Raw genomic sequence first — 25,345 nt, 5'->3', positions numbered from 1 at the left:
CGAGTCCGACATGCAGACCCTTTCTGTGACTCTCAGCTGATAGGGGGCAGGGGTAGAGATGAACCCAAGCGACATCGTTCTGTGGAGACTCTTACAGACATCGGGGCAGGGGGCTTTTTCCTGATCGCGACTTGGCACGATGTCCTCTCTACTGAAAAAGGGCTTCTCCCTCTTCTCTCCTGAAAAATTCCGACTCATCCTTCAATGCCCAGCTCACATGCTCTCTCCTCTGGGAAGCCTTTCCTTTTCCCTCCACAATTTGAGTGTCTAAAGTTCTGGGCTCCAAGGCCCTTTTAGCTATTCTCATCTCTCTACAGTGTAACTGGAGTCCATGTCTCTCTCCCACCAGACTGGGACCTCCCTTGGGAGAGGTCCAACTGCTGTCTCTGATCCCAGTGCAGAACCAAGGACTGAGGTGTCTGTGAAGGTGCGTCAAGGGACTCATGAGAGACATGTGACAGCAAGATGAGAGAAAACCAAGGATATGGCCAGAGAAGTACCTTCCAGAGACTGGCCTAACCTTTGCTCTAGACACTGCCCCCTCCTTTGCCCAGGCCTGGTCTTGCATATCAAAAACACTGAAAATCTTAAACAGCAGCCAAGCAAGCCCCTACAGAGGTCACTGGACTGGACTGAGGCTTTAGTCATTCTAAAAGTCGTTCAAGCAATCAAAGCAAATGAAAAAACACAAACCAAAAAACAAAACAAAAAACTGTTCCTGGTTAGCCTTCAGGTCAAAAGCTCACCGAATCTCCTAGGACGTGGGGAGAAGGCTTCACGGTGTTCCTCAACCTCTCCCTGCCCCACGGCAGAGCAGCCCCTCCCAGCCCTGCTCAGCACCTAAGAGCTGAGGAGGCATTTCCTCCCCGCTCTCTGACCCTCACAGCCAGCCTCCCTCCTTTGACTCCCCTGGGTGCCAGAGCCACCTGGGGTGCCAGGCTGCCCCTCCCAACAACAGGTGGGGCCCTCCATCTCTGGCCCCCAGGTGTCTGAATGGCAGCATCTCCCCAGGCATTTTTTAACTGAACTTCTACCCAAGGCAACCCTGGGAAGAAGTCCTTCACCCTACTCTGGGAGCCCCATGTCTAGGCCACCAAACTGTCTCCTGGAAAGAAAAAGAAAAAAGGGTTTCACAGGTAAAAAGCAATTGCTCTTCCTTAAAGGGGTATGAGGAGAGAGAAGGGAAGAAGGCAGGAGCAGCCATTCCCTCCTCAAGAACCCATCACACACACCTATCCCTACGGGGCCACCCCTCACAAACCTGTAAGGGCCGACTCCACCCCGGGCTTTCTGGAAGGAAGGGCACCAAACTGACACATCAGGGTCTCCGGTTTGCAAGGGCTGTAAGAGGGGTTGAGGGAGGGTATCCCAGGGCCCAGGATGCTGAGAATAGGAAAAGCCCATTCCAAGCAATGGTGGCCTAGGGCCTCCCAGTTTGTGCCGCAGCTCGGCCACCTCCCTCCCTCCAGTGCACCCGCGCCCAGCTTGAGCTGGAGGGCCCCATGAAAGGCCAGCGAGCGAATGCACTGGGTACTGGGTGCGAATGTCCTCTTACCTGAAGGGGGAGGGAGCAGGATCACTTCGACATACACTTGATGAAAGAGGAGGTTAATGCCCAGAGAGGAGTAGCTACTCGCCCAAGGTCACACAGCGAGGCCTAGGATGCACCCACATCTCCCGACTCCCAGCCCTGGGCTCGCAAGTCCAGGGTTCTCGAATCGCCAGGGTGTAGACACCGTACCCCAAAGCCAGACACACGCCCCCAACCCCCTTACCTCCCAGACCCCAGTGGGTCCTGACTCCGAGCCGGCTGCTGGGCGGGGCACTCAGGCCGGGCAGGACGAGGCTGAGCCCGGCTAGGTCAGGGCGGGTCCTCTGCTCCCCCCAGGGTGGGGACGCCCTCCGCCGGGTCTCAAACGGAAGAGATGCTGCTTCCACTGCAAAATCCAGTCTTCCTACCCCGCCTGGCACAAGCTTGTATGTATCCAGGAAGCCCGACTCTGCGGCGCGGCCCCGGGGATGCGGGACGAAGCGGGGGGAGGGGCGAGGTGCGGGGAAGGGGGTGGAGCCGGAGCGGGGGCCACCCCGCGAGCTGCCGCTCGGACCGCGTCCCCTTTAAGGCCAGCCGGCCGGACACCGGCGAGGAGGGGGCCGGACGCCAAGCGACTAGCCGCAATGCCTCCTGGGAGATGGAGTTCGCTCTCAGCGCACCGAGCCGCGAGGAGCCCAGAGAGAACTACCAGTCCCGGAGGGCAGCGCGCGGACCCCGGACCGCCACGCCTCTAGGCTGGGCTCCGACCCTCCGCCCCTCTCGCAAAGCTGCGCTGGCCGCCCGCGGAGGGGAGGCTGCAGAGCGAGGGCAGGAGGTGGGTGCGGTGCGGAAGGGGGCGGACGGGGGCGGACGGGGGCGGACGGGGGCGCGGGGCTCGGGGACTGCCAGCGAGGGGACGTGGGCCCATTGAGCACCTGTCTTACCATAAGACTAATCTATCCCAGCCTCGCCATTCTCATCTGTGAAATGGGGATGGCAGCGCCTGTGGCTGCGGTGGGGGGAGGCGCGTTTCGGAGCTAGGTGAGCCAGAGAGGGCATAGCTCTGAGAGGAGCGGGGCTGGTGGGAGGAGACAGGGCGCATGGTGATGGTTGGAAAAGCCCGGATAATTAGGGTCGGGACTGTGGGTGGGGCAAGGAGGGGCGGGGTCTCTAGGTGGGGGTGGGGCACTTGTCAGGGCGGAGAGCGGACTCTAGGGCTGGGGAGTGGGTGCGGAAAAAGCCGATGAGGCCAGCCAGGGTGGGATTGGGGAAGGAGGGGCGGAGACAGATGACAGGGACCTCTTCCCGCTCTGGAGAGCGCTGGGCCGGCAGCGCTGTGGCGGCGTGGGCAGGATCCTGTGATGCACAAAACACCTCCCCTAACTGTGACTGGAAATAAAGGGCCCATCCCCGAGCCCAGTGCGGCACACCGTGATCTCATTCACCTCTCACGCCCTGGAAAGTAGAGGCATTACCATAGCCGTTGACAGGTGAGGAATGTGAGGCGCAGAAAAGCGAAGAGACTTGCCCCAAACCACTCAGGACTCCTTGCTTCAAAGACCTTGCTTTTTTCCCTGCACTCGGGGAGGCAGAGGTTTAGCTTGGAGCTGGGGGCAGGAAAGAAACAAAAGTTTTGATGCCCTGACCTTCGCAAATTGTCTGGCAGGACCAGTCAGTTCCCCCAACCCTTCCGAATGCCGGTCTGTAAGGCAGCCCTCCTGTGCTACTGTGAGGATGAAATGAGAAGGATTTGAAAGCACAGTGTTTATAAATTACTGTTGGGAGGAGCAGGAAGACGGTAAGAGCTGTTGAAATGAGGTGCTTGTGCCTGAGGAAAAGCACAAGGTGAAGCGTGAGAATGAGCTGAGAAGGTAAAGGAAGGTTCTGGAAGAGTTTGGAGATCGTGGTGATTGTTAGGGGTCTACACCAGCTGAAAGAATACCTTGCCGTGCCAGATCCCACGGCGTCCTTCTTCCAGCCCACCTCTCCTCTCCTTCCCTCTCCTGCCTTTTACGCAGTTCATTCTGGGGTCCCTGTGTGTCAGGTGGGTCTAGGAAGCACTTTTTCTCTCCTTCCTGTGGGTTGTGATGGTAACGGAGCAGCCTATGGGCTTCTTAGAGAGACGGACTGGGCAAGACAGAATTCTAGATACAGCTCTTTGATGTGGGGTGGTCAAGAAAGGAAGGTGAAGGGTAGTAGTCCTGGGGGCTTCAAGGCAAAGAGTCCTTTCCCCTGTGGGCTGAGTAAGGTGAGGAAGTCTCCCGCTTACTGGAAGACACACTACTCACTCTGAACTTTGTCTTTCTTGAAATTTACCCAGCCACGTGCTGTCCATTCCCTTAAGCAGTGGAAACTCTCCTTGCATTTACTTGTAAGTAATCACCTGGGCCTTGCCATTTGCCTTTAGATTCCAGATTGAAAATTCAAGAGAGCATTTCAAAATTAGAAAGTTTTAAAAATCCAGCTGGGGAAAATGGATCTGACTAAACAGGAAAAATTTCTTCCTCTTCCCCTATTCTACCTGCTTCTGTGGATGTAGAAAGGGGCACTCCCAGCCCCAGCAGGGGAGCCAGGCACTCATCTACTTAAGTAAAGTTGGCTGTGGTAAGGGGTTAGAATAAAATTATCCAGAGATGCAGAGGAGAAGGAATGAATTCCAGCTGAGGGGCCTGGCTGATGCATGGGATTTGCCTTCGAGGTCCAGGCAGAGGGGATGGCAGATGCCAAATTGCAGAGGTTGAAGAGGACCCAGTGTGGTTGGTCTGTAAAGTAGGGATATAATAGTATCTACTTCATCTGTGAGATTGAAAGAGATTAACATGCATAAAGTGTCTAGCACGGTAGCAACTGCTCAATAAATGTTAGCCATTATTATTACTATTGTGGTGTTTGTTATTGTTGTGATCATCATCATCTGCCCAGGAATGTGCCTCGGGCTGCACAGTTAGTAAGTGGCAGAGGATGATTCAAATACAAGCCCAGGTAATGCCGAACACCTTGCATGGTCCGCCCCCTACCCCGTACAGCCTCTCCAGTTCTTTTTTTTTTTTTTCTTTTGAGACAGGGTCTTGCTCTGTTGCCCAGGCTGGAGTGCAGTGGTGTGATCTCGGCTCACTGCAGCCTGACCTCCCAAGCTCAAGCGATTCTCCTACCTCAGCCTGATGAGCAGCTGGGACTACAGGCACATGTTACCATGCCCAGCTTTTTTTTTTTTTTTTTTTTCATTCTCTGTAGAAACGAGGTCTCATTATGTTGTCCAGGGTGGTCTCGAACTCCTGAACTCAAGCGATCCTCCTGCCTGGAACTTCCAAGTGCTGGGATTACAGATGTGAGCCACGGCACCTGGCCTCTCTCCAGTTTTTTCTGCCCATCCTTGACATTTCTGAGGCCCAGGAGTGGCCTCTGTTTGTCAACATTCACAGTGAGCCATGACAGGAGTTTCTTTCCTGCCGGGGTACAGAGATTCTGGGTTCATGAGGAGGCAGGAAAAATGAGGCCTGAACAGCCATCTTCTCCCAGGCAGGATCACAGCACAGAAGATAGGCAGGCCTAGTGGTGTGGTTTCTGTGGGTGGGGGGTCTATCCAGACTGCCCACCAGGCTTAGATTCTAACTCCTCAACCACGTCTGGGCCTTTTTAGCTTGGCCCTGGTTGACATCCTCACCCTTCAAAATTCAGCAACACTTGGGAAGGAAAATTATGAGCTTTTCATGCTTCTAATTAGTAGTAGTAAATCTGTAACTTAGTAAGTCTGGTTATTTATTGGGGTTTGGCACTGTGAATGTAACTTTATATCTATTGCCCCTATGAAGGAAGTATTCTTCCCCCTTCTTTTAAAATATAATATTTTTTAAATTTTCAAGCTTACATAAAAGCTTAAAGTACAACCCTTAACCTAGATACACCAATTCACAATTTGCCAATTGTGCTTTTACACAAACACACACTTTTTTTTGGCCAAATTAAGTTATAGACATGTTGATGTTTGATCCCTAAATTCTTCAGCATGTATCTCCTAATAAGGACATTCTACTTCATGACCATAATACCATTATTATACCTAATAAGCAAGAAGTCAGTATCACCCAATGTAATAGTTATTAAAAATTTTCTGCTGGGTGCAGTGGGTTACGCCTATAACCCCAGCATTTTGGGAGGCCAAGGCAGATAGATCGCTTGAACCCAGGAGTTCAAAGCCAGCCTGGGCAACATGGTGAAACCCCATCTCTGCAAAAACCACAGAAATTACCAGGGTGTGGTGGCGTGCACCTGTAGTCCCAGCTACTTGGGAAGATCACCTGAGCCTGGGGATGTCAAGGCTGCAGGGAACCGTGATCACACCACTGCACCCCAGCCTGGGTGACAGAGTGAGACCCTGTCTCAAAAAAGAAAAAAAAATTCTAATTGCCCCAAAATACCTTATATAGTTTCTGGTTTTTAAAATCATAGCCAGTCAAGGTGTACATCATGCATTTTATTGTATCGCTTTAATCAACTCATTTAAATAAAGCCCCTTGACCGGGCATGGTGGCTCATGCCTATAATCCCAGCATTTTGGGAGGCTGAGGTGGGTGGATCACTTGAGGTCAGGAGTTCAAGACCACCCTGGCCAACACAGTGAAACCCATCTCTACTAAAAATACAAAAATTTAGCTGGGTGAGGTGGCACGTGCATATACTCCCAGCTACTCAGGAGGCTGAGGCAGGAGAATTGCTTGAACTCAGGAGGTGGAGGTTGCAGTGAGCCAAAATTGTGCCACAGCACTCCAGCCTGGGCAATAGAGTGTGACTCCATCTTATAGAGTTCCTCCACCTGTTTAAATGTGTTTGATTGGTTTATCAATGATTAGATTTGGATTAGATTTGAGTTTTTGGCAATATGTGTACTTACTGCATCATGTCAGGAGGATATGATGTCAGGGTCTTAAGATCCATGCATGCTAAATTTGATTATTAGTTTAGGTCATGGCAACCTGATTTCTGTATCGTAAAGATAAATTTTTCCTTCTTATGACTAATAAGTAATCTGTAAAGTGATTCTCTGAGTCTGTTATAACTATGTGTTCCTGATAACCTTCCACACCACATCCATGGATGATCCCTGCCTGAATTGCAACACTGAGGGTTGCAAATTGATAATTTTCTAATTCTGCCATTCCCTCTATATTTGTTAACTAGTATTCTTTTTTATAGAATAAATTTTTCCTGTCTCTATCTTTCTCACTCCATTCTTTTCCCCTTCTTTTTTTCTTTTGGGAATAGCATTATGGATTCTTGGGGGTTTTTTGGTTTGGTTTGTTTTTTTGAGATGGAGTCTCATTCTGTTGCCCAGGCTGGAGTGCAGTGGTGCAGTCTTGGCTCACTGCAACCTCCACCTCCTGGGTTCAAGCGAGTCTCCTGCCTCAGCCTCCCAAGTAGCTGGGATAACAGGTGCACGCCACCATGCCCAGCTATTTTTTGTATTTTTAGTAGAAATGGGGTTTGGCCAGGTTGGTCACAAACTCCTGACCTCAGGTGATCCACCTGCCTTAGCCTCCCAAAGTGCTGAGATTACAGGCGTGAGCCACTGTGCCTAGCCTGGACACTCTTTTTTTTTTTTTTTAAATTCATTGTGCTATATGGAGTCACCGTGAACTTTTCCTGTAAAAGTCCTGGAATCATCAGTTTCTCCAGAAAGCCCTGGTTTGGTTTGGTTTTAGAGGAAATGATGACATTCAGAAACAAAGATCCAGGGGTAAGTGTGTTTATTGCTACTGGGGGTCATTTCTAGGCTCTATGAGTGAGCACAGCTAGGAAATGATGGATGAGTGATTGACAGATAGATGACAGATGGATAATGTTCATTACTCAGTATGTTTATTGTTACAACAGCTGGTCCCAACTGATAGGATTGCATGGTAAGTCATTTCACTATGAAAATAATGCTCATTATGGAAGTGGACAGTAATGTAGGAAAAAGGAAACTGTGTAGAAAAGAGCCTTTGCCTACTCCAGGTCGCCATGAGTATACAGGCTGTTAGCTAGGACCTCTGTGGCTGGGTTCAGCTTCCTGCTGAAGACCTCTAGAGGACTGGTTGTCTGATGGGTGTCCAAACCAGGACTTTCCAGAGGCCAGGACTCTGAGGTCAAGAATGCACATGAAGCCCTGGGCAAGGGATTCACCCTCTTTGGGTCTGCTTTAGGTTGTCTTTGAAATAAAGACAATGTGATCTGTCCTGCCTGGGTTCCAGAGTTGTAAGAATCAATATATTTATCAATATGTTTATTTTTAAACATTGCTAATTGTGTCTCTTCAACACATTTGTTACCAAATCCCTTCTCATTGTTTTAAAACCAGGGTGAAATATCATTGCTTTATAATCTGGTTTAATACATTACACTAAGATGTCTTAACCAAATATTCTTTTAGGTTATCAGTGCTTCCAGATTAAAATTTTAATTTTTAAAATCTTTTTTGAAAATTGCTATTGGGATTTGGATTAGGACAGCATAACAACCCTAATTAATTATTTTTATTTTGGGTTTTATTGAGATAAGTTCTGGCTCTGTCACCCAAGCAGGAGTGCAGTGCCACGATCTTGGCTCACCACAACCTCCACCTCCTGGGACAAAACCAATTATTAAAATAGAAGAAGTTCCTATAGCTATTATCACTTAGGAAATTACAAGGTTTTTAGAAGCCCTGGCCAACAGCTGGGGACAAAGACTAAAATGTATATTGCTTATTATATCATAGTATCACACAACCCCTCCCCCTAGTGCCACAAGCACCCTACTATGTGCTAGACAGTGACTATGCAGGCATGAGACATGCAGTTGCTCTCAGCTAACAAACTAGGCAGTGGTTTTCAAAAAAGATTGTTTTGTCACCCACAGTATGAAGATACCATGATCTAGTTTATATACACACAACTAAAACAAAAGTTTCACAACAATACATATAATTGGTCACAACCCACTTAACTGTATTGATGTCATGACTTGCTAACAGGTCACAACTTTTTTTTTTTTTTCTGTTTATGGAGGTAAAATTTACATATGGTAAAATTTACTCTTTTTTTTTTTTTTTTTTTTTTTAATTGAGACAGGGGTTTCACTATGTTTTCCAGGCTGGTCTTGAACTCCTGGGCTCAAGTTAACCTTCTGCCTCAGCCTCTCAAAGTACTGGGATTATAGGAATGAACCACCACAGCTGGCCAAAATTCACCCTTTTAGAGGTGTACAGTTACGTGAATTTGACAGTCTTTATATAGACATTTGACCACCACCACACCATATTACTTTTGCGCCAACCTAATAGAATATTCCCATCACTACAAAATATGTCTTGTGTTTCTTTGTAGCCAGTCTTTTCTCCCCAACCCAGCCCTAGGAATTCAGTTATCTGATTTGTGTCTTTACAGTTTTGCCTTTGCCAGAATGTTATACAAATAGAATCATGCACCATGTAAACTTCTGAAGCTGACTTCTTTCCCTTGACATAATGCTTTTGAAATTCTTATAGGTGATAATGTGTTTTAGTAGTTAATTGCTGTATATTGCTAAGTCTATCCTATTGTGCGGCTATACTAAAATTTGTTTCTCTGTTTACATTTTAGTTGTTTCTGGGTTTGGGAAATTACGAATAAGCTGCCATAAATGTTCACATGAGTCTTTGTATGGACATATGTCTCCATTTCTCTGGGATAAATATCTCAGAGTAGGATCATTAGGTCATGTGATAATTATATGCCATATTAGTCCATTCTCACTCTGCTAATAACGACATACCCGAGACTGGATAATTTATAAAGAAGAGGTTTAATTGACACAGTTCCACAGGACTGGGGAGGCCTCAGCAAACTTAAAATCATGGTGGAAGGGGAAGCAAATATATCCTTTTTCACATGGCGGTAGCAAGGAGAAGTGCCAAGTGAAAGGGGAAACCCCTTATAAAACCATCAGGTCTGGTGAGAGCTCACTCACTGTCACAAGAACAGCATGAGGGAAACCACCCCAGTGATTCAGTCGTCTCCACCCGGTCCTGCCCTCGACATGTGGGGATTATTACAATTCAAGGTGAGATTTGGGTGGGGACACAGAGCCAAACCATACCATATGCCAAACTATTTTCAGCAGTAGTGGCCAGCAGTGTATGAGGTTTCCATTGTTCTGTGTACTCACCTTCATTTGGCATTGTCAGATCTTTTTATATGAGCCACTATAATAAGTATATAGCAGCATGTAATTGCGGTTTCAGTTTTCATACCCTAATGACTAATGATATTGACCATCTTTTCATGTGATTGTCCGTTGTCTATGTATCTTCTTTGGTGGAGTATTTGTTAGATCTTTTGTCTGGTTGTTTTGTTTTTGGTTTTGTTTTTTTTTTTAAGTAGAGATAGGGTTTCACCCTGTCAGCCGGGCTGGTCTTGAACTCCTCGCCTCAGGTGATCTACCCACCTCAGCCTCCCAAAATGCTGGGATTATAGGCGTGAGCCACTGCACCCAACTTCGTCTATTTTTTAATTGGGTTATTTTCTTACTGAGTTTTGAGAGTTGTTTTTTTTTTTTTTTTTTTTTTTTGAGACGGAGTTTCGTTCTTGTTACCCAGACTGGAGTGCAATGGCGCGATCTCGGCTCACCGCAACCTCTGCCTCCTGGGTTCAGGCAATTCTCCTGCCTCAGCCTCCTGAGTAGCTGGGATTACAGGCATGCACCACTATGCCCAGCTAATTTTTTGTATTTTTAGTAGAGATGGGGTTTCACCATGTTGACCAGGATGGTCTCGATCTCTTGACCTCGTGATCCACCCACCTCGGCCTCCCAAAGTGCTGGGATTACAGGCGTGAGCCACCGCGCCCGGCCTTGAGAGTTCTTTATATATTCTGGTTAACAATCCTTTATCACATAGGTGTTTTGCAAATATTTTCTCCATCTCTGTCTTATTCTGTCATTTTCTTAACGGTGTCTTTTGAAGAGCAGAAGTTTATTACTTGGATGAAGTCTAGTTTATTGATTTTTTTTAATGGTTTGTCCCTTTTGGATCCTATCCAAGAAATCTTTGCCTAATCTAAAGTTGCAAAGATTTTCTCCTAGAAGTTTTATAGTTTTAGATTTTACGTTTAGGTCTATGATCTGTTTTGAGTTTATTCTCATATATGGCATAAGAGATGGACCACGGTTCTTTTTTCCCCCATATGGATGTCCTCAGATCTACATTTTGATAGACCCAGGGAAGAGGGCCATGTGCAAAGCAGATCACTGCAGATGGAGTGGTGAATGCTGCCAGAGAGGTTTGTGCAAGGCAGCAGAAAGCCCTGAGAGGAGAGCTGTTAACCTAGTGGAGATCTGGGGACAGCCGCACAGAGCTGATGACTCATAGGCTGGGCCTGAAAGGTAGACAGCAGAGATGATAGAGAAGGTAGACAAGGGTGGTCTAGGGACACCAAAGGCAGGTGACAGTGTGAAGGAGACTGACTCAGTGGCATCTGGAGTGCATGGAGGGCAGGGTTAAGACATGAGAGGGGAAGAGGAAGGTGGTTTGGGCAGGGACGGTGCTTCAGGAAGGTCAGTCTGCAGACCAGAAAGGCAGGTGAACAGAAGGTAGGGAGCCAAGTGGGGATCTAGGGGTGCAGGGGGCAGGGATGAGGACTGAGCTCTGGGAGTAGCTATAGGGATGGGTTCAAGGAGAGAGAGTCAAGACAAACTGTAGGGCTGAAGAGTCGGGGCTGCCTTCCTCAGGCAGTTGGGTGGCTGAGAAGAGTTCATAGCAGAGTTAGGGACAGAAGAAGTCACAGATTAGGCTTCTGGTAACTGTTACTGGTGGAGGGTCCAGACTGCAAGTTGTCCAGGTCCTTGGTGTTTTGAACAAAGTAGCAGAGGGACTGAGTGCAGTAATTCCCGCACTTTGGGAGGCCTAGGTAGGCGGATCACTTGAGGTCAGTCTAAAACCAGCCTGGCCAACAAACAAAAAACGTGTCAGAGAAAGGAAACGCAGGAACGAAGCAGCGAAAACAGGAATTAATTAAAGTGAGAAAGCACTCTGCAGGGTGGGAGTGGGCCGAAGCAAGGAGCTCAAAGGCCCAGTTACAAAGTTCTCTGGCCTTTAAGTACCCCATTTGAGGCTCTTATTGGCTACCCCTTATCTGGACACGAAGGATTTAGTCTGTGGCTAATTAAAGGCTGAGGTGAATGGGCACCCCCTATGCAGATAAAGGGATGGTCACAATCCAAGTCCCCCCTCCCTTTCCATCTGAGACATGGTGGAGGGGAGGATTGCAGGGAGAGGAGCACTTGATCCTTTGTCACCCAGCTGGGGCAACTGGATTTTTCCTTTTGGTTCAGCTTTAGGAAGTTGGTGTTAATTGGCCTCAGGGTCCCTGCCTGCAGACCCACGGTTTTCCTTTTGATCCAGCTTTGGGAAGTCAGCAGAATTGGCCTCAGATTTTTTTGCCCCTAGACCTTGTTAGTTTCTCTTTTTGGAAGTTAGCACAAATTGACCTTAAGTTCCATGTCTCCAGACCCTGTTCTCCTGCCTCACCTGCAGAATATCCAGGTGGAGGTGGCCAGGAGGCAGCTGGGAACACTTAGCAGGGCTGAGGCTCAGTGGCGTTAGTTCATCACTGCCTGACTGCAGACCTCCCCAACTGTCATGTCATTGTGCCTTTTGCAACAGGACTGTGGATTTGTGATGATAGGCACTGTGTCCCTGTGACTAGAAAATAGGAGCTTGGAGGACTGAGCTCTGTGACTCGGTAGGGGGAGTCACCAGAGCACAACCTGGACTCGGGGCAGGAGACCTGCCTGCTAGCTAGCCAGCCTCTGCCCTTGACTGCCTGCGTAACTGCTGCTCTCCCCAGACAAATGACCGGGAGCCATGACGTCATGGGGGGCGCAGGAAAGCAGGTGCTGTGCTGCTTTTGCAAGCAGAGAAATAGGAGTTTGAGCACCTATCCAGGGTTCCCAGGGAATGCCCTGTGGCTCCTGACCTCCCCTGCCCAGAATGCTCTGAGCACTTCAGCACTAATGCATGGAAGAGATAAGGGTCTGTGGCCCATGGAACTGTCCAGCCTCTCTGTCCCCTGCTCCTGTTCCTGCCATGGAGTTGGGCCACTTCACAGAGCCTGGGCCTGAAACCCAATGTTGAAAGGGGGGTATCTGTTTGTTTACAAGGAGAAACAGACTGAAACTAGAACATGCACATTTCTATCCCGAAAAAGAGTTGGAGTAGACTAGAGTCCTACAAAGAGGGCAACAAGGAAGAAGATTCTGGACTGAGTAAAGGGTACCCACTCCTGAGTCAGCTCCTGTCTGGCCCTCTGGAGAGAGAACTGGCCAGATTTAGCCCTGAGTGCCAGCACCCTCCCCAGTTGCTGCCTGGCAACCAGCTCCACGGCAGCAGCCACGCCCCCAACGGCGGCTTGCCCACCTCTGTGGGACCTCCCCACCGTCTCGCAGCCCATCTGCTCTAGGCTTCTACTGACGATTTTGTATTTCACATAGGCTCATTTCTCCTCAGACACTCCAGATGGGGAATGCCTTTCTGCAAATCAAAGTGCCCTGTTAGACGAGTGAGGAATCACGAGGGACATGCCCCCCCACCCCCAGAGACTCGAGGATGGCAGCTGAATATCTCTCGCATTGGCATGGCCACATGCTCTGGAGAAAGGAGGCCTCTGTGCAGTCAGCCTCTTCAGGAGGCAGACATGTTAAGAAGTTCTCACTACCCATGCTAGGTGACTTTGGGGAGGTGTCTCCTCAGACCTCTGTTCTTCATCTGGACAGTGTAAGTGTGCCTGGCAGGATGGTGTGTGTGTATGTGTGTGTGTGTGTGTGTGCATGTATTTGTTGACACTGGGTCTTACTCTGTTACTCTGTCCCCCAGGCTGGAGTACCATGGCATAATCACGGGTCACTGCAGCCTCCACCTCCCAGACTCAAGCGATCCTCCCACCTCAGCCTCCAGAGTAGCTGGGATACAGGTGCTCGCCACCACCGTCTTTTTTGTTGTTGTTGTCAAGACAGAGTCACCGCGTTAGCCAGCCTGATCTCAAACTCCTGAGCTCAGCCGATCTGCCCACCTCGGCCTCCCGAAATGCTGGGATTACAGGCATGAGCCACTGTGTCTGCCAGCCAGATAGTTTTTGATGTGCCAAGATTCATTCCTGACCTCCTCCTACATCTTCTACCTGTCTTGTCACTGTGCCTTCACTCTCTCTCTTCTCCTCTACCAGCGCAGGCTCTTCTGGGGGTAATACTGGGGCCAGTTCCTCTTGGCACCCCTACCTACCATGTCAGGGAAGGATTGCTGAATCTAGTCCACAGACTGGCTCAGGGGAAAATACAGTGTTGGAAGCTGGAGCTGAGATATACTGTTTTCTAGAACATTGGTGAAGGAGACTCACCAGCTATAGATGCTGACAGCCGGGAAATCAGAGGGGCTCTGTTAAGGAGTGAATAGGGTACCTTCAGTGAATAGTGCAAATGGACAGAGTCCTGCATTTGCACTGACCTTGCAGCCAGTTTCAGAGAGGTTTGGGGTGTTATGACAGCAAAGGACAGGCTACCAGGAGCCAAGAGCATCTTCATGGCAAGGCAAGTCAGCATGGGGCAGTGAAAGTCTAGAAAGGAATGTCAGTTGGAGTCTGGACAGCTGAGTGACCCATTGTGGGCCTTGAAGATGCAAATGACACTAATCATGGCCATTCATTGTCAAATGTTTGAGAAAGAAAAATAAATTCAGCAGTATTATTGGTACAGAAGGAGCACTGAGCCTGGAGTCATAAATCTCAGACCATTTGTTAAGTACTTCGAACATAGCAATCTTTGTCTAGTAAACATTTACACATTTTGTATTCACATAAAAGAACCTGAGTTTAAATCCTAGCAAGGCATTTCACCTTTCTGATCTTGAGGATTGAAGCCTGGCACAGTTTTCCTCATCTGCACAACAGGGATGGATGATAACATTGTCTATGTCAAAAGATGGTACAACTTTTTTTTTTCTTTTTTGAGACAGAGTTTCACTTGTTTCCCAGACTGGAGTGCAATGGAGTCATCTCAGTTCACTGCAGCCTCTGCCTCCTGAATTCAAATGATTCTCCTGCCTCAGCCTCCTGAATACCTGGGATTACAGGCACCCGCCACCATGCCCAGCTAATTTTTGTATTTTTAGTAGAGACGGGATTTCACCATGTTGGCCAGGCTGGTCTCGAACTCGTGACCTCAGATGATTCACCCACCTCAGCCTCCCAAAGTGCCAGGATTAGAGATGTGAGCCACTGTGCCTTGCTGATACAACTATTATGTACGCAAATATATGTATAAACACATAGAGCATAGCTTTCAGTTCTGGCACATTGTCCTTTCTTTAGGTCAGTGGTTCTCTATTCTAACTGAACATTTAGAATCACTAAGGGAGCTCTCGAAATACCAGTGCTAGGGCAGTATTCCAGACCAATTGAAACAGAATCTTGGGGCAGGGTGCGGTGGCTCACGTCTGTAATCCCAGCACTTTGGGAGGCTGAGGCAGGTGGATCAGGAGGTCAGGAGATTGAGGCCATCCTGGCTAACACGGTGAAACCCCATCTCTACTAAAAATACAAAAAAATTAGCCAACAAACTATCTCTACTAAAAATACAAAAAATTAGCCAGGTGTGGTGGCACATGCCTGGAGTCCCAGCTGCTCAGGAGGCTGAGGCCGGGTAATCACTTGAACTTGGGAGGCAGAGGTTACAGTGAGCCAAGATTGCACCACTGTACTCCAGCTTGGGTGACAGAGCAAGACACTGTCTCCAAAAAAAAAAAAAAAAGAATCTCGGGGGGGCAGAGCCAGGCTTTAGGTGTCCTTTCTTTTCCTCTTCCCTTTCTTTTTCCTTTCTCCTTTCCCCCTCCCTAGTGAAACTAATGTACTTTGCACGGTGTTGGCAATTATCACCCATTCATCAGGTATTAATTCATTTTGATCCCAAGGGCATAGACTTGATGTACAATAAGGAGTTAAGGATTGTGAGTTCTCAGATAAGGTTTGGTTATAGTCATTTCTCACTTGTCACCCACTCCAGGACTACTTCTAGCACCCCAGTCTCCTGCCATGTCCGACCCCATCACGCTAAACGTCGGGGGGAAGCTCTATACAACCTCATTGGCGACCCTGACCAGCTTCCCCGACTCCATGCTAGGCGCCATGTTCAGCGGGAAGATGCCCACCAAGAGGGACAGCCAGGGCAATTGCTTCATTGACCGTGACGGTAAAGTGTTCCGCTATATCCTCAACTTCCTGCGGACCTCCCACCTTGACCTGCCTGAGGACTTCCAAGAGATGGGCTTGCTCCGCAGGGAGGCCGACTTCTACCAGGTGCAGCCCCTGATTGAGGCCCTGCAGGAGAAGGAGGTGGAGCTCTCCAAGGCCGAGAAGAACGCCATGCTCAACATCACGCTGAACCAGCGTGTGCAGACGGTCCACTTCACTGTGCGCGAGGCGCCCCAGATCTACAGCCTCTCCTCCTCCAGCATGGAGGTCTTCAACGCCAACATCTTCAGCACCTCCTGCCTCTTCCTCAAGCTCCTTGGCTCTAAGCTCTTCTACTGTTCTAATGGCAATCTCTCCTCCATCACCAGCCACTTGCAGGACCCCAACCACCTGACTCTGGACTGGGTGGCCAATGTGGAGGGCCTGCCGGAGGAGGAATACACCAAGCAGAACCTCAAGAGGCTCTGGGTGGTGCCCGCCAACAAGCAGATCAACAGCTTCCAGGTCTTCGTGGAGGAAGTACTGAAAATCGCTCTGAGCGATGGCTTCTGCATCGATTCTTCTCACCCACATGCTCTGGATTTTATGAACAATAAGATTATTCGATTAATACGGTACAGGTAAAAGGACCCCAGCAACACTGGAGATGGGGAGTCCCAAGAAGCTCATGTCAGCCAAGGTCTTGAGGGCATCTCGCCAGTGGTGCAAGGCAGGGGACTTACTAATCTGTATTAATTATGTAGCAGGACTTGATGCCCCCCCATGATGAAGTCCACCTTTTGGAATCCAGTTTCCTCTGAACAGAACCACCTTTTTTCTTGCCATTTTCAGCTGGAGGCTGGCGGTTTATTATGACAAGTGAAGAGTCAGCTGATGTGTACTAAAGGAGGCCATAGGAGGACTTTCTAGCTGGGATAAAGGAGCAGCAGTTTTCTCCTGGGCTCCGTATCTCTGTACCACTATCCAGTGCCACATTTATCCATCTGTAAAAAGGCTCTGGTGGAGAGGATGGGATGAGAACAAGAGGCTACCTCCAGCTAACCAGGAATAAAGTCCCCAGCAGTTTCTGTCACACCTGCTTCTCACTTCCCAGGGTGCATCCATAATAGTGGATGTTTGCCCAGGGGTGACTGTGTTTGGCTGGCCTGGAATGCTGTGCATTCTCAGAGCCCTGTTAGTGTCCCCTCCGGGGGGACAGAGATGAGCTGTGGCAGGCTCTAGAAGAGTGAGTGTCCAGGCAGGGTTCAGAAGGTAAGAATGTCCCTCTTGATGGGGCTGAGTCAAGGGATTTCTGACTTCAGAAAAGGTCTGCTGTCTCTGCAAAGATGTGCAAGTATCTGGAGCCAGTGTAATGAAAGGTGCTTCCAAATCCAGCCTGTTGCCTCACTTTTGCCATTGTTTTCCCAAAAATTTGAGGTATCATTGAAACAGATCATTTTAAACAAATATATTATGGATTCTCAGGGTTGGAAAATAATTCAATGATTGCTTAGTCCTCCCTCACCCCCAGAACACCCCAGCACATCTGAGGATGAGTGCCTCTCCCTGGGTACCTGCAAATGATCACCTTGGCCTGCTTGCACACCTCTGCTGATAGAAACTGCTGCTCCCAAGGCAGCTTCTGCCGTGGTTGGACAGTGCTGGCTGTTAGAAAGTTCTTCCTTATATTGAGCCAAAATCTGTCCTGCCACCTGCTGGATTTTGGGTACATACCTTCCCTCTCACCCAGTTATATACCTTTGCTTTCAAAACAGTCACCATGAGAGGTCATATATTTTTCTGAAAACATTTATTCTTCAGAATTCAGATTCCCCTCTGGGATCTGTCTTCAGAATCAAAGCTCTTTTCTGTCCCTGTCAGTCAGTCCCCTTTTGTTATAACGTCACCTCATTTGTGACTCACTTGACCCACCTACCCCACCAGCTATGGCTCCACATGCCTTTTGACCATTTTCTGTTGGAAGAGAAAGATTCATGGCCCCTAAAGAGATCCAGAGGAAAGAGACAGGGTCTCTGAGGGTGCTGTGCAGCAGGGAGCCCAGGAGTGGTATGAACCATAACAGTACCCTTAGGGTACCCCTAAGACTCTGCCCTCAGGAAAGTGGCCTTCCCCTGCAGCCCTGTGTCCTACCCCTGGGTCTCCATGGGATGCCATCCAGGGCAAGCAACCCAAACACTATTTCCAGGTGATGAGCCGTGCAGGCCTCCAAACTGCACGTCATGATTCATCCCTAAAGTGAGTTTGGCCTTGAGAGTCCCAGGGTCCTCCCCTACTGGGCAGGAGTCCTCAGACAAAGCCAAGGAAGCCTGGTGACACAGGCACCTATGGGAGGTGGGCCCAGAAGGGGGCTTCCCATAGGTAGGCCCTGTGAGTAGAGAGCTTATACACTGGGCTGTGGGCAGAGCCAACTCCCTAAAGGCCCTTTCCCCCCTACAGTGGGACACGGGTCTGACAGCTTTCCTGCCAGGTACAGTGAGTGGCTCATGCCTGTAATCCCAACACTCTGGGAGGCCGAGGCAGGAAGATCACCTGAGGTCAGGAGTTCAAGACCAGCCTGGGCAACATGGTAAAACCCCATCTCTGCTAAAAATACAAAAATTAGCTGGGCATGGTGGCAGACACCTATAACCCCAGCTATTTGGGAGGCTGAGGCAGGAGAATCTCTTGAACCCAGATAGCAGAGGTTGCAGTGAGCTGAGATTGTGCCATTGTACTCCATCCTGGGCGACAGAGCAAGACTCCATCTCAAAAAAAAAGAAAGATGTCCCAGGTCAAGAGTACTTGGGAAAGACCCTCATGGAGGACCCAGTTTAGACCAAGTAGCAGAACCTGTGGTCACAAGACAATTTGAGGAAGAAGTCTTACAGATAACCACTGCCCTTTTTCCTTTTCCATAAAACTTTCCATCTTTTCGGTGCTCCCTAATCCAAGCAGCTTGACTTTAGCGAAGTTGCAGAAGCAGTGAAGCCACTAACATGCTGTGACTTTGTGCAAGTCACTCACCTCACTGAGCCACCTCCATTTCTTCATCTGTGAAATGGGCATAACAGTAATACATAACCCTACCTACCTCACAGGGCTGTTGTGAGGATCAACTGAAATAATGTACTTGAGAATACACTATAAATGATAAAGGATTGTTATTCTTTGTGTCTGCTTATAATGGGGAAAAACACCAGTCTTGAATCACTCTGACGAGTTTGAATCCAGAGCTCCAAGGCTCTGTAACCTTAGACAAGTCACTGAACGTCTCTTGACTTGTTTCCTCATCAGGTAACAACCCCTTCCTCCCAGGGTTATGCAACTTAAAAAGAGTTGGTGTCTGTGAAAATTCCAAGCTGGGCCTGGCACACAGGAGCTCAGTGCTCTTGCAGGAGGTGGTCATGGTGGACTGCTGTGTGGGGGACTAGGAGTCCCAGGAGAGTAGAGTTTAACAAGCCCTTACAGGGCACTTGCTGTGTGGGCCCTGAAGACGGGAACAGCCACTAATAAGCTCAGCTAAGTTCAGCCTGGAGAAAGCTTAGAGCTTCACAATGTGCTGCGGGACTCAGGGAAAGAGCTCAGTTCTCAAAAGGGGCCTTGTGGATAGCCAAGGTGGGCCTCTGAGGGTAGGTTGGGCTTGACAGAATAAGCAAGAGAGGCTGAGATTATGCCATTGCCCTCCATCCTGGGCGACAGAGATCAAGATTCTATCTCAAAAAAAAGACAGATGTCCCAGGTCAAGAGTACTTGGGAAAGCCCCTCATGGAGAACCCAGTTTAGACCAGGTAGCAGAAGCTGTGGTCACAAGACAATTTGAGGAAGAAATCTTACAAATAACCACTGCCCCTTTTCCTTTTCCATAAAACTCCATCTTTTCAGTGCTCCCTAATCCAAGCAACTTGACGTTAGAGAAGTTGCAGAAGCTGAGTGGCTAAGATTGGGCACAGGGAACAGCAAGAGCAGAGCTGGCAGCCAGGCAGGCAAGGGAGGACGAGCAAGGGAGGGTGTACGTTCACACCACCACGGCATGAGGAGCAGGTAGGGCACACGGCACAGTCTCATTGCCTGCATCCAGCTTAGGTGAACTTGGCCTTCTGCTTGGCAAAAATGTGAGAAAGGCAAAGAAAAAACAGTCAGCAGTGCCAGCAGCATCATCAGTGGACAAGTGAGTTTGAGTGTGAACTGTGAGCAGGGATGTGCTGCTTGTGAGCTCCTCACTGCCCTGGTGAGAACCCATGGCAATCTCGCCTGGATTCTGTTTAGCCTTTTATCCCGCCAAGGGCTCCGCCCCAGCTGAAGGAGCAATGCCAGGAACACATCACTTGCCAGCTCTCAGTTCCTGCCCTAGGTGTGGTCCCATGCATGCAGAGGGACAATTAGAATGCAAGCTTGGCCGGGCGCGATGGCTCAAGCCTGTAATCCCAGCACTTTGGGAGGCCGAGGCGGGTGGATCACGAGGTCAAGAGATAGAGACCATACTGGTCAACATGGTGAAACCCCGTCTCTACTAATACAAAAAATTAGCTGGGCATGGTGGCGCGTGCCTGTAATCCCAGCTACTCAGGAGGCTGAGGCAGGAGAATTGCCTGAACCCAGGAGGGGGAGGTTGCGGTGAGCCGAGATCGCGCCATTGCACTCCAGCCTGGGTAACAAGAGCAAAACTCCGTCTCAAAAAAAAAAAAAAGAATGCAAGCTTGAGGGAACCCTAAGCACCCACCTTGCTGTGACCACTTCATGAGCGCCACTACCAAACAGAGACCCCGTATGCTTGAAGGCCAGCAGCAGGTACCACTCTGTGACCTCACACCCTCAGTACTTCCAAAAGCTGTCCACCCTCTTAAGAAGGCCCTAGCCTCGTGTCCCTGGTCTGCCTTTGGGCCAGAGCTCCCTGTGCAGGGGTGCCCTTGCCCACACCTCAGAATTCGCAGCCCAGGATGCAGCTACTCTGTTTTGTAAACTTCAGCCTAAATCACACAGCATTTATGTAACTACCCATTTATTCACCCCAAACTTCCAGCTTCCTTTTACAAATTACTCTTAAAACAGTCTGGCATCAGGCTGGGCAGGGTGGCCCAGGCCTGTAATCCCAGCACTTTGGGAGGCCAAGGTGGGAGGATCACTTGAGGTCAGGAGTTCGAGACCAGCCTGGTGAACGTAGTGAAACCCTGTCTCTACTAAAAATACAAAAATTAACCAGGAGTGGTGGCACACGCCTGTAATTCCAGCTACCCGGGAGGCTGAGGCACGAGAATTGCTTGAACCCAGGAGATGGAGGTTGCAGTGAGCCAAGATCACACCACTGCACTCCAGCCTGGGCAACAGAGCAAGACTGCCTCAAAAAACAAAACAAAAAAACAAACAAATGAAAAAAACCCGTCTGTCATCAGTGGGGGCTTAGCTGAGGTCAGCCCTGGGCCAATTTCTTGGCCCAAGGAATTTCGGCCCATCCCTTTCCTAAATTGCAGTCTCTCCACACTGACCACCTACATCTGCCTGTGTCCCAGGGGGCTCTGGACTGATGGGAGTGGCTGGCTGGGAAATGAGGCCTGTGATCTGCTCCCAGAGCAAAACCACCTTGATAACAGGCCCATCACAGGGAGGGATGGGACTCTGGCAGCTCTGTCTGCCCAGACAGCCTGGTTACCTCAGTCTCCTTCAGAATCTTTGGGACAGTGTGGCACCAGCAGAGATGTGGAAACTGTTTGGTGACACATTCACCCCAGTCTGGGGCACAGGGACCAACCGAGCAACCCATGGCATGCAAGACCCCACCAGACATAAAGGACAGCAAAACAAGCTTTGAGGCGGGGCTGTCTGGCTCTGACGCTTATAAGCAAGTGCAGCCTGCTCTATCTGACCCTCCCCACTCATTTTCCTAGTCCTGTTTGCTGCCAGCTTCCCTGCCACTCCCACCACCCCACCAACAAAACACAGGGCATTTCACAGTCTTTGTCACCATTTCCCGGTGAGCTGGCAGCCCCAGAGTGTTCTAGCCCATTCGCTTCCTTATGCCAACTCCCTCTCCAAAGCCTGGGTTCCCCTCTACCTAAGAGTGGGGCAAAGGCCTTGCTGAGCCAAATTTGAAATCCCTAGGGATCCCACCAGCTCAAGAGCAAAGGTTAATGTGTTATGACATGGGTACCCCTCCCCAGCCCCAATTAATTATACATCCTATGTTGGATTTGCTTACTCGACACCCTTTCACTTGACACCTTGTATTAATTTAAGTTACCAGGTTCCTTCACACCCAGTTTCCTTTCACGGTACCACAGGCTGTGTCTTGCCATCCCACACTTAACTGGGCCTCCCTTTATCACTCCGTCTTCACAGCTCATCCTTCAACAGTCTGTGTAAGCCCTGCCTCCTTGGCTCCACCCAGCAGAGTCAGGCCCAACCCCTGCTGTGCCACCCCATACCTGGTGTGGACTTTTATCAAAACACTGCACTTGCTCACAGGTAGTGCTGTACAGGTAAACAAAGCCTTGATTTGTAGTGTAGGCCAATTTCCCACTAAATACTGTCACCATGGTCAGTTTCAAATAAATACTGTCACTATAGTCAGTTTCAAGCCACCAATGGGATGTCACCATCAAGCTGGAAGACAGGTACACAAGAGGCTCTGGAGAGCCAGGGTGAGCAGCTCCAGCCCCTTACCATTTTTCTGGCTGATCCTGGTAAGGGCAGGGGCTCTGTTGTGCCAGACTAGGGACTGGCCCCTGGCATCTTCTCCCACCTCTTCATCCTGCAACATGAACCTGTGAATATAATGCTTACCAATGGAGCGGTCCTGTGATTTCTGTATTTTCCAGTGTGAACTGCTGGACCATATAAGCACTACTGGGCATAAAATGACGAGCAAAGTGGAGTCACTCAGATGGCATGTCATACCACTAATATGCCCACAAGTATAGATGAAAAGCTTTTGTGAGTGGGAGGCTCACTCCCCTGAAACATGGTGCTCCCCACCTCCTTAGAAGACAACCTAGGTTAGACAAACCGAGCAACCTGGCCTCCAACCCCCAGCCCACCACTCCTAAGCAGAAAGAGGCTCTCCATGACAGCCCCACATCCTGACCTAAGCCAAGCTGAGACGGTATAGAGAAGACAAGACCCCATGGGCCTCACATGTCTGGACATATTCCCTCCGCTACCTTCTTATCTCTCTTAATAAGCTGACCCACGTCACATAGCAAAGGGGGACCTCTCTCCTAAGTTAGCAGACCAGGCTTAATTTGTAACCATAAAAAGAAGAAACTAACCATTTATCTCCTTGAGTGCTGTCTCCCAAGGTTGCTAAAAGCAAGACTCTAGCATTCCTAATGAAAACCAGACCAGGTGCAGTTGGCTGAAAATAAGATGGACTCCCGCACTGACGTTTCACCAAGTTTTCCTCATTATAATCACATTGTAATACTAAAGATCACACCCAGGGCTGGAGATTTAACGTGCTAATGAGCAATATGGTGCATGAGAAACACATGATCAAACTGCGCAGGTGCTAAAAGTTCCCCACCTCTACATGCCTTCGTGTCACTCCTTTTCTCGTCTCAGCTTTCTTAAAATGACAAGAGTCAAGCCCTTCCAGGAACTAGCACCGGGATCCCTTTCCCATACAATGCTCCCATGCATTGCTCCTGGTGTTAATTACTTTTCTTTTCTTTTTTTATTTTTCTTTTTATTTATTTTTTTGAGATGGAGTCCCGCTCTGTCACCCAGGCTGGAGTGCAGTGGCACGATCTCAGCTCACTGCAACCTCCACCACCTAGGTTCAAGCAATTCTCCTGCCTCAGCCTCCTGAGTAGCTGGGACTACAAGCCCGCACCACCACATCCAGCTAATTATTGTATTTTTAGTAGAGATGGGGTTTCACCATATTGGCCAGGATGGTCTCAATCTCTTGACCTCGCGATCCACCCAGCTGGGCCTCCCAAAGTGCTGGGATTACAGGCATGAGCCACCAAGCCCAGTGGGTGTTAATTTCTATTTGTGTGAGAGTCAAAAACTAGAGGTCCAAGCTAGGATAAGAAAGCCATTCCCGCTGCTTGGAGTGCCCCACTGATAAAGGAGTTAAGAAGAAATCACTTAGGCAGATAGTAAGGGTATGGAAGTCCTCAATAAGATTTTTCTTTTTAATGAAAAGCAGCCCCAAATCATTTTCTAATAAACAGCAACCTGTAAAATCGAGCTGCAGACATAGCAAACAACCTGGGAGCTTGCACAGGTGAATGTCAGCAGGAACTAGGGACTAGACATGTTCAAAATGGCAGGCTCTATCACCTTTCTCTGCCAGCCACGTGTACAGTAAGGAGCAGACAAGATGGCGCTAGCCAAGGAGAGTTCATTTGCATTGTAAGATTAGGGTGGGGCAACCAGCCTTCTTGCTATATAAATGTCACACCTGATAGAAACAATCTGTGAGCCCTACATAAATCAGATACCACCTCCTCAAGCTGGACTATAAAATCCTGTGCATCCACCACCAGCCAGTCAGAGACCCCTCTCTCTCTAGAGAGAGAGCTGTTTCTCTTTCCCTTCTCTTCTACCTATTAAAAAAAACTTCACTCCTAAACCCTTCCTGTGTGCTCCTGTACTAAATTTTCCTGGTGCGAGAAGATGAACCCCAGGGTATATACCCCGGACAACATAGCCACTTTACCACCCTCTCCTCTCCAGTGACTCACATCTTGTCCATCCACAATGGACACCTTTCCCAATTGTCCTCTCCCTAGCCCTTCCCCCCGGGCTTTCCCAGTGCCCACTGGTTGGCATCTTCTTGGGTCTGAGAAACATATCTCATCACATGTTCTGTTTACACACTGAATGCTTGTGTCCCTATAATATCCCTGAGTTGAAACCTAACCCCCAATGTGACGATATTTGGAGGAATAGGTTTTGGGAGCTAGTTAGGTCATGAGAGTGGAACCTTAAGGAATGGGATTCGTTCCTGTAAAAGAGAACCCAAAGGGTTCCCTTGCCCTTTCTACCCCATCAGGACACAGGGAAGACAGAAAGCTGTGTATGAGGCAGGAAACAAAGCTTCACCAGACACCAAATCTGCCTGTGTCTGATCTTGGACTTGGACTTCCCAGCCTCCAGAACTGTGAGAAATACATTTCTGCTACCCAGTTTATGGCATTTTGTTATAGCAGCCTGCATGGACTAAGACATTCATAAATACTGTTAAGCACCTGCCACGTGCCAGGCCCAGGGCAATGCTCTGGGAAATCAAATACAAACCCTGAACGTTCCTCCCCTGGGAACACTGGTGGGGGTGAGGAGCAGATAAACAAACTCCAATATGGTGGCCAGTGCCAAGGGGGAAGTCTGCTCCAGGCAGAGTGGACCACAGAGATAGGATGGCCAGCTTTAGTAACAGCGCCTCAATAGGCACAGCATTTTACAGTTTAGAAAGCACTTTACTTCCCTTTCTTCATTTCATCCTCATAACAGGGCTCTGAGAGAAGCTGTACAGGAGGTTCTTTTTTCACAGATGGGAAACTGGGGTTCAGGGAGTTGGTCACATTAGGTGTATGTATAGTGCCTGGCACATAGTAGGCTCTTGGCTAATATTAAATTGAATTAAATACCATTTAATTCC

General features: G+C 49.0%; 1 protein-coding gene across 4 annotated transcripts; it reads left to right on the top strand.

Moving 5' to 3' along the window:
• Positions 1–2,313: 2,313 nt before the first annotated feature.
• KCTD21 (potassium channel tetramerization domain containing 21) lies at positions 2,314–18,902 on the top strand. 4 transcript variants are annotated; one of them, XM_064365338.1, is made up of 3 exons: positions 2,347–2,366; positions 13,398–13,494; positions 15,578–17,834. In XM_064365338.1, the coding sequence occupies exon 3, from the start codon at positions 15,607–15,609 to the stop codon at positions 16,387–16,389; it is 783 nt and encodes a 260-aa protein (XP_064221408.1). In that variant the 5' UTR covers positions 2,347–2,366; positions 13,398–13,494; positions 15,578–15,606; the 3' UTR covers positions 16,390–17,834. The 4 variants fall into 4 exon arrangements, with proteins under 4 accessions (XP_012325006.1, XP_064221408.1, XP_012325008.1 ...); XM_012469583.2 differs by lacking the exon at positions 13,398–13,494 and having other exon boundaries at positions 2,314–2,366; positions 15,578–18,902; XM_012469585.2 differs by lacking the exons at positions 2,347–2,366; positions 13,398–13,494 and adding an exon at positions 2,823–3,021.
• Positions 18,903–25,345: the final 6,443 nt, after the last annotated feature.

This window comes from Aotus nancymaae, unplaced genomic scaffold (assembly GCF_030222135.1).
Source record: "Aotus nancymaae isolate 86718 unplaced genomic scaffold, 86718_ANA_hifiasm-v0.15.2.pri h1tg000059l, whole genome shotgun sequence".
In the NCBI taxonomy this organism is placed as follows: Eukaryota; Metazoa; Chordata; class Mammalia; order Primates; family Aotidae; genus Aotus; species Aotus nancymaae.
The sequence above is the reverse complement of the archived record's forward strand: the minus strand, read 5'-3'. Positions and strand labels throughout refer to the sequence as shown.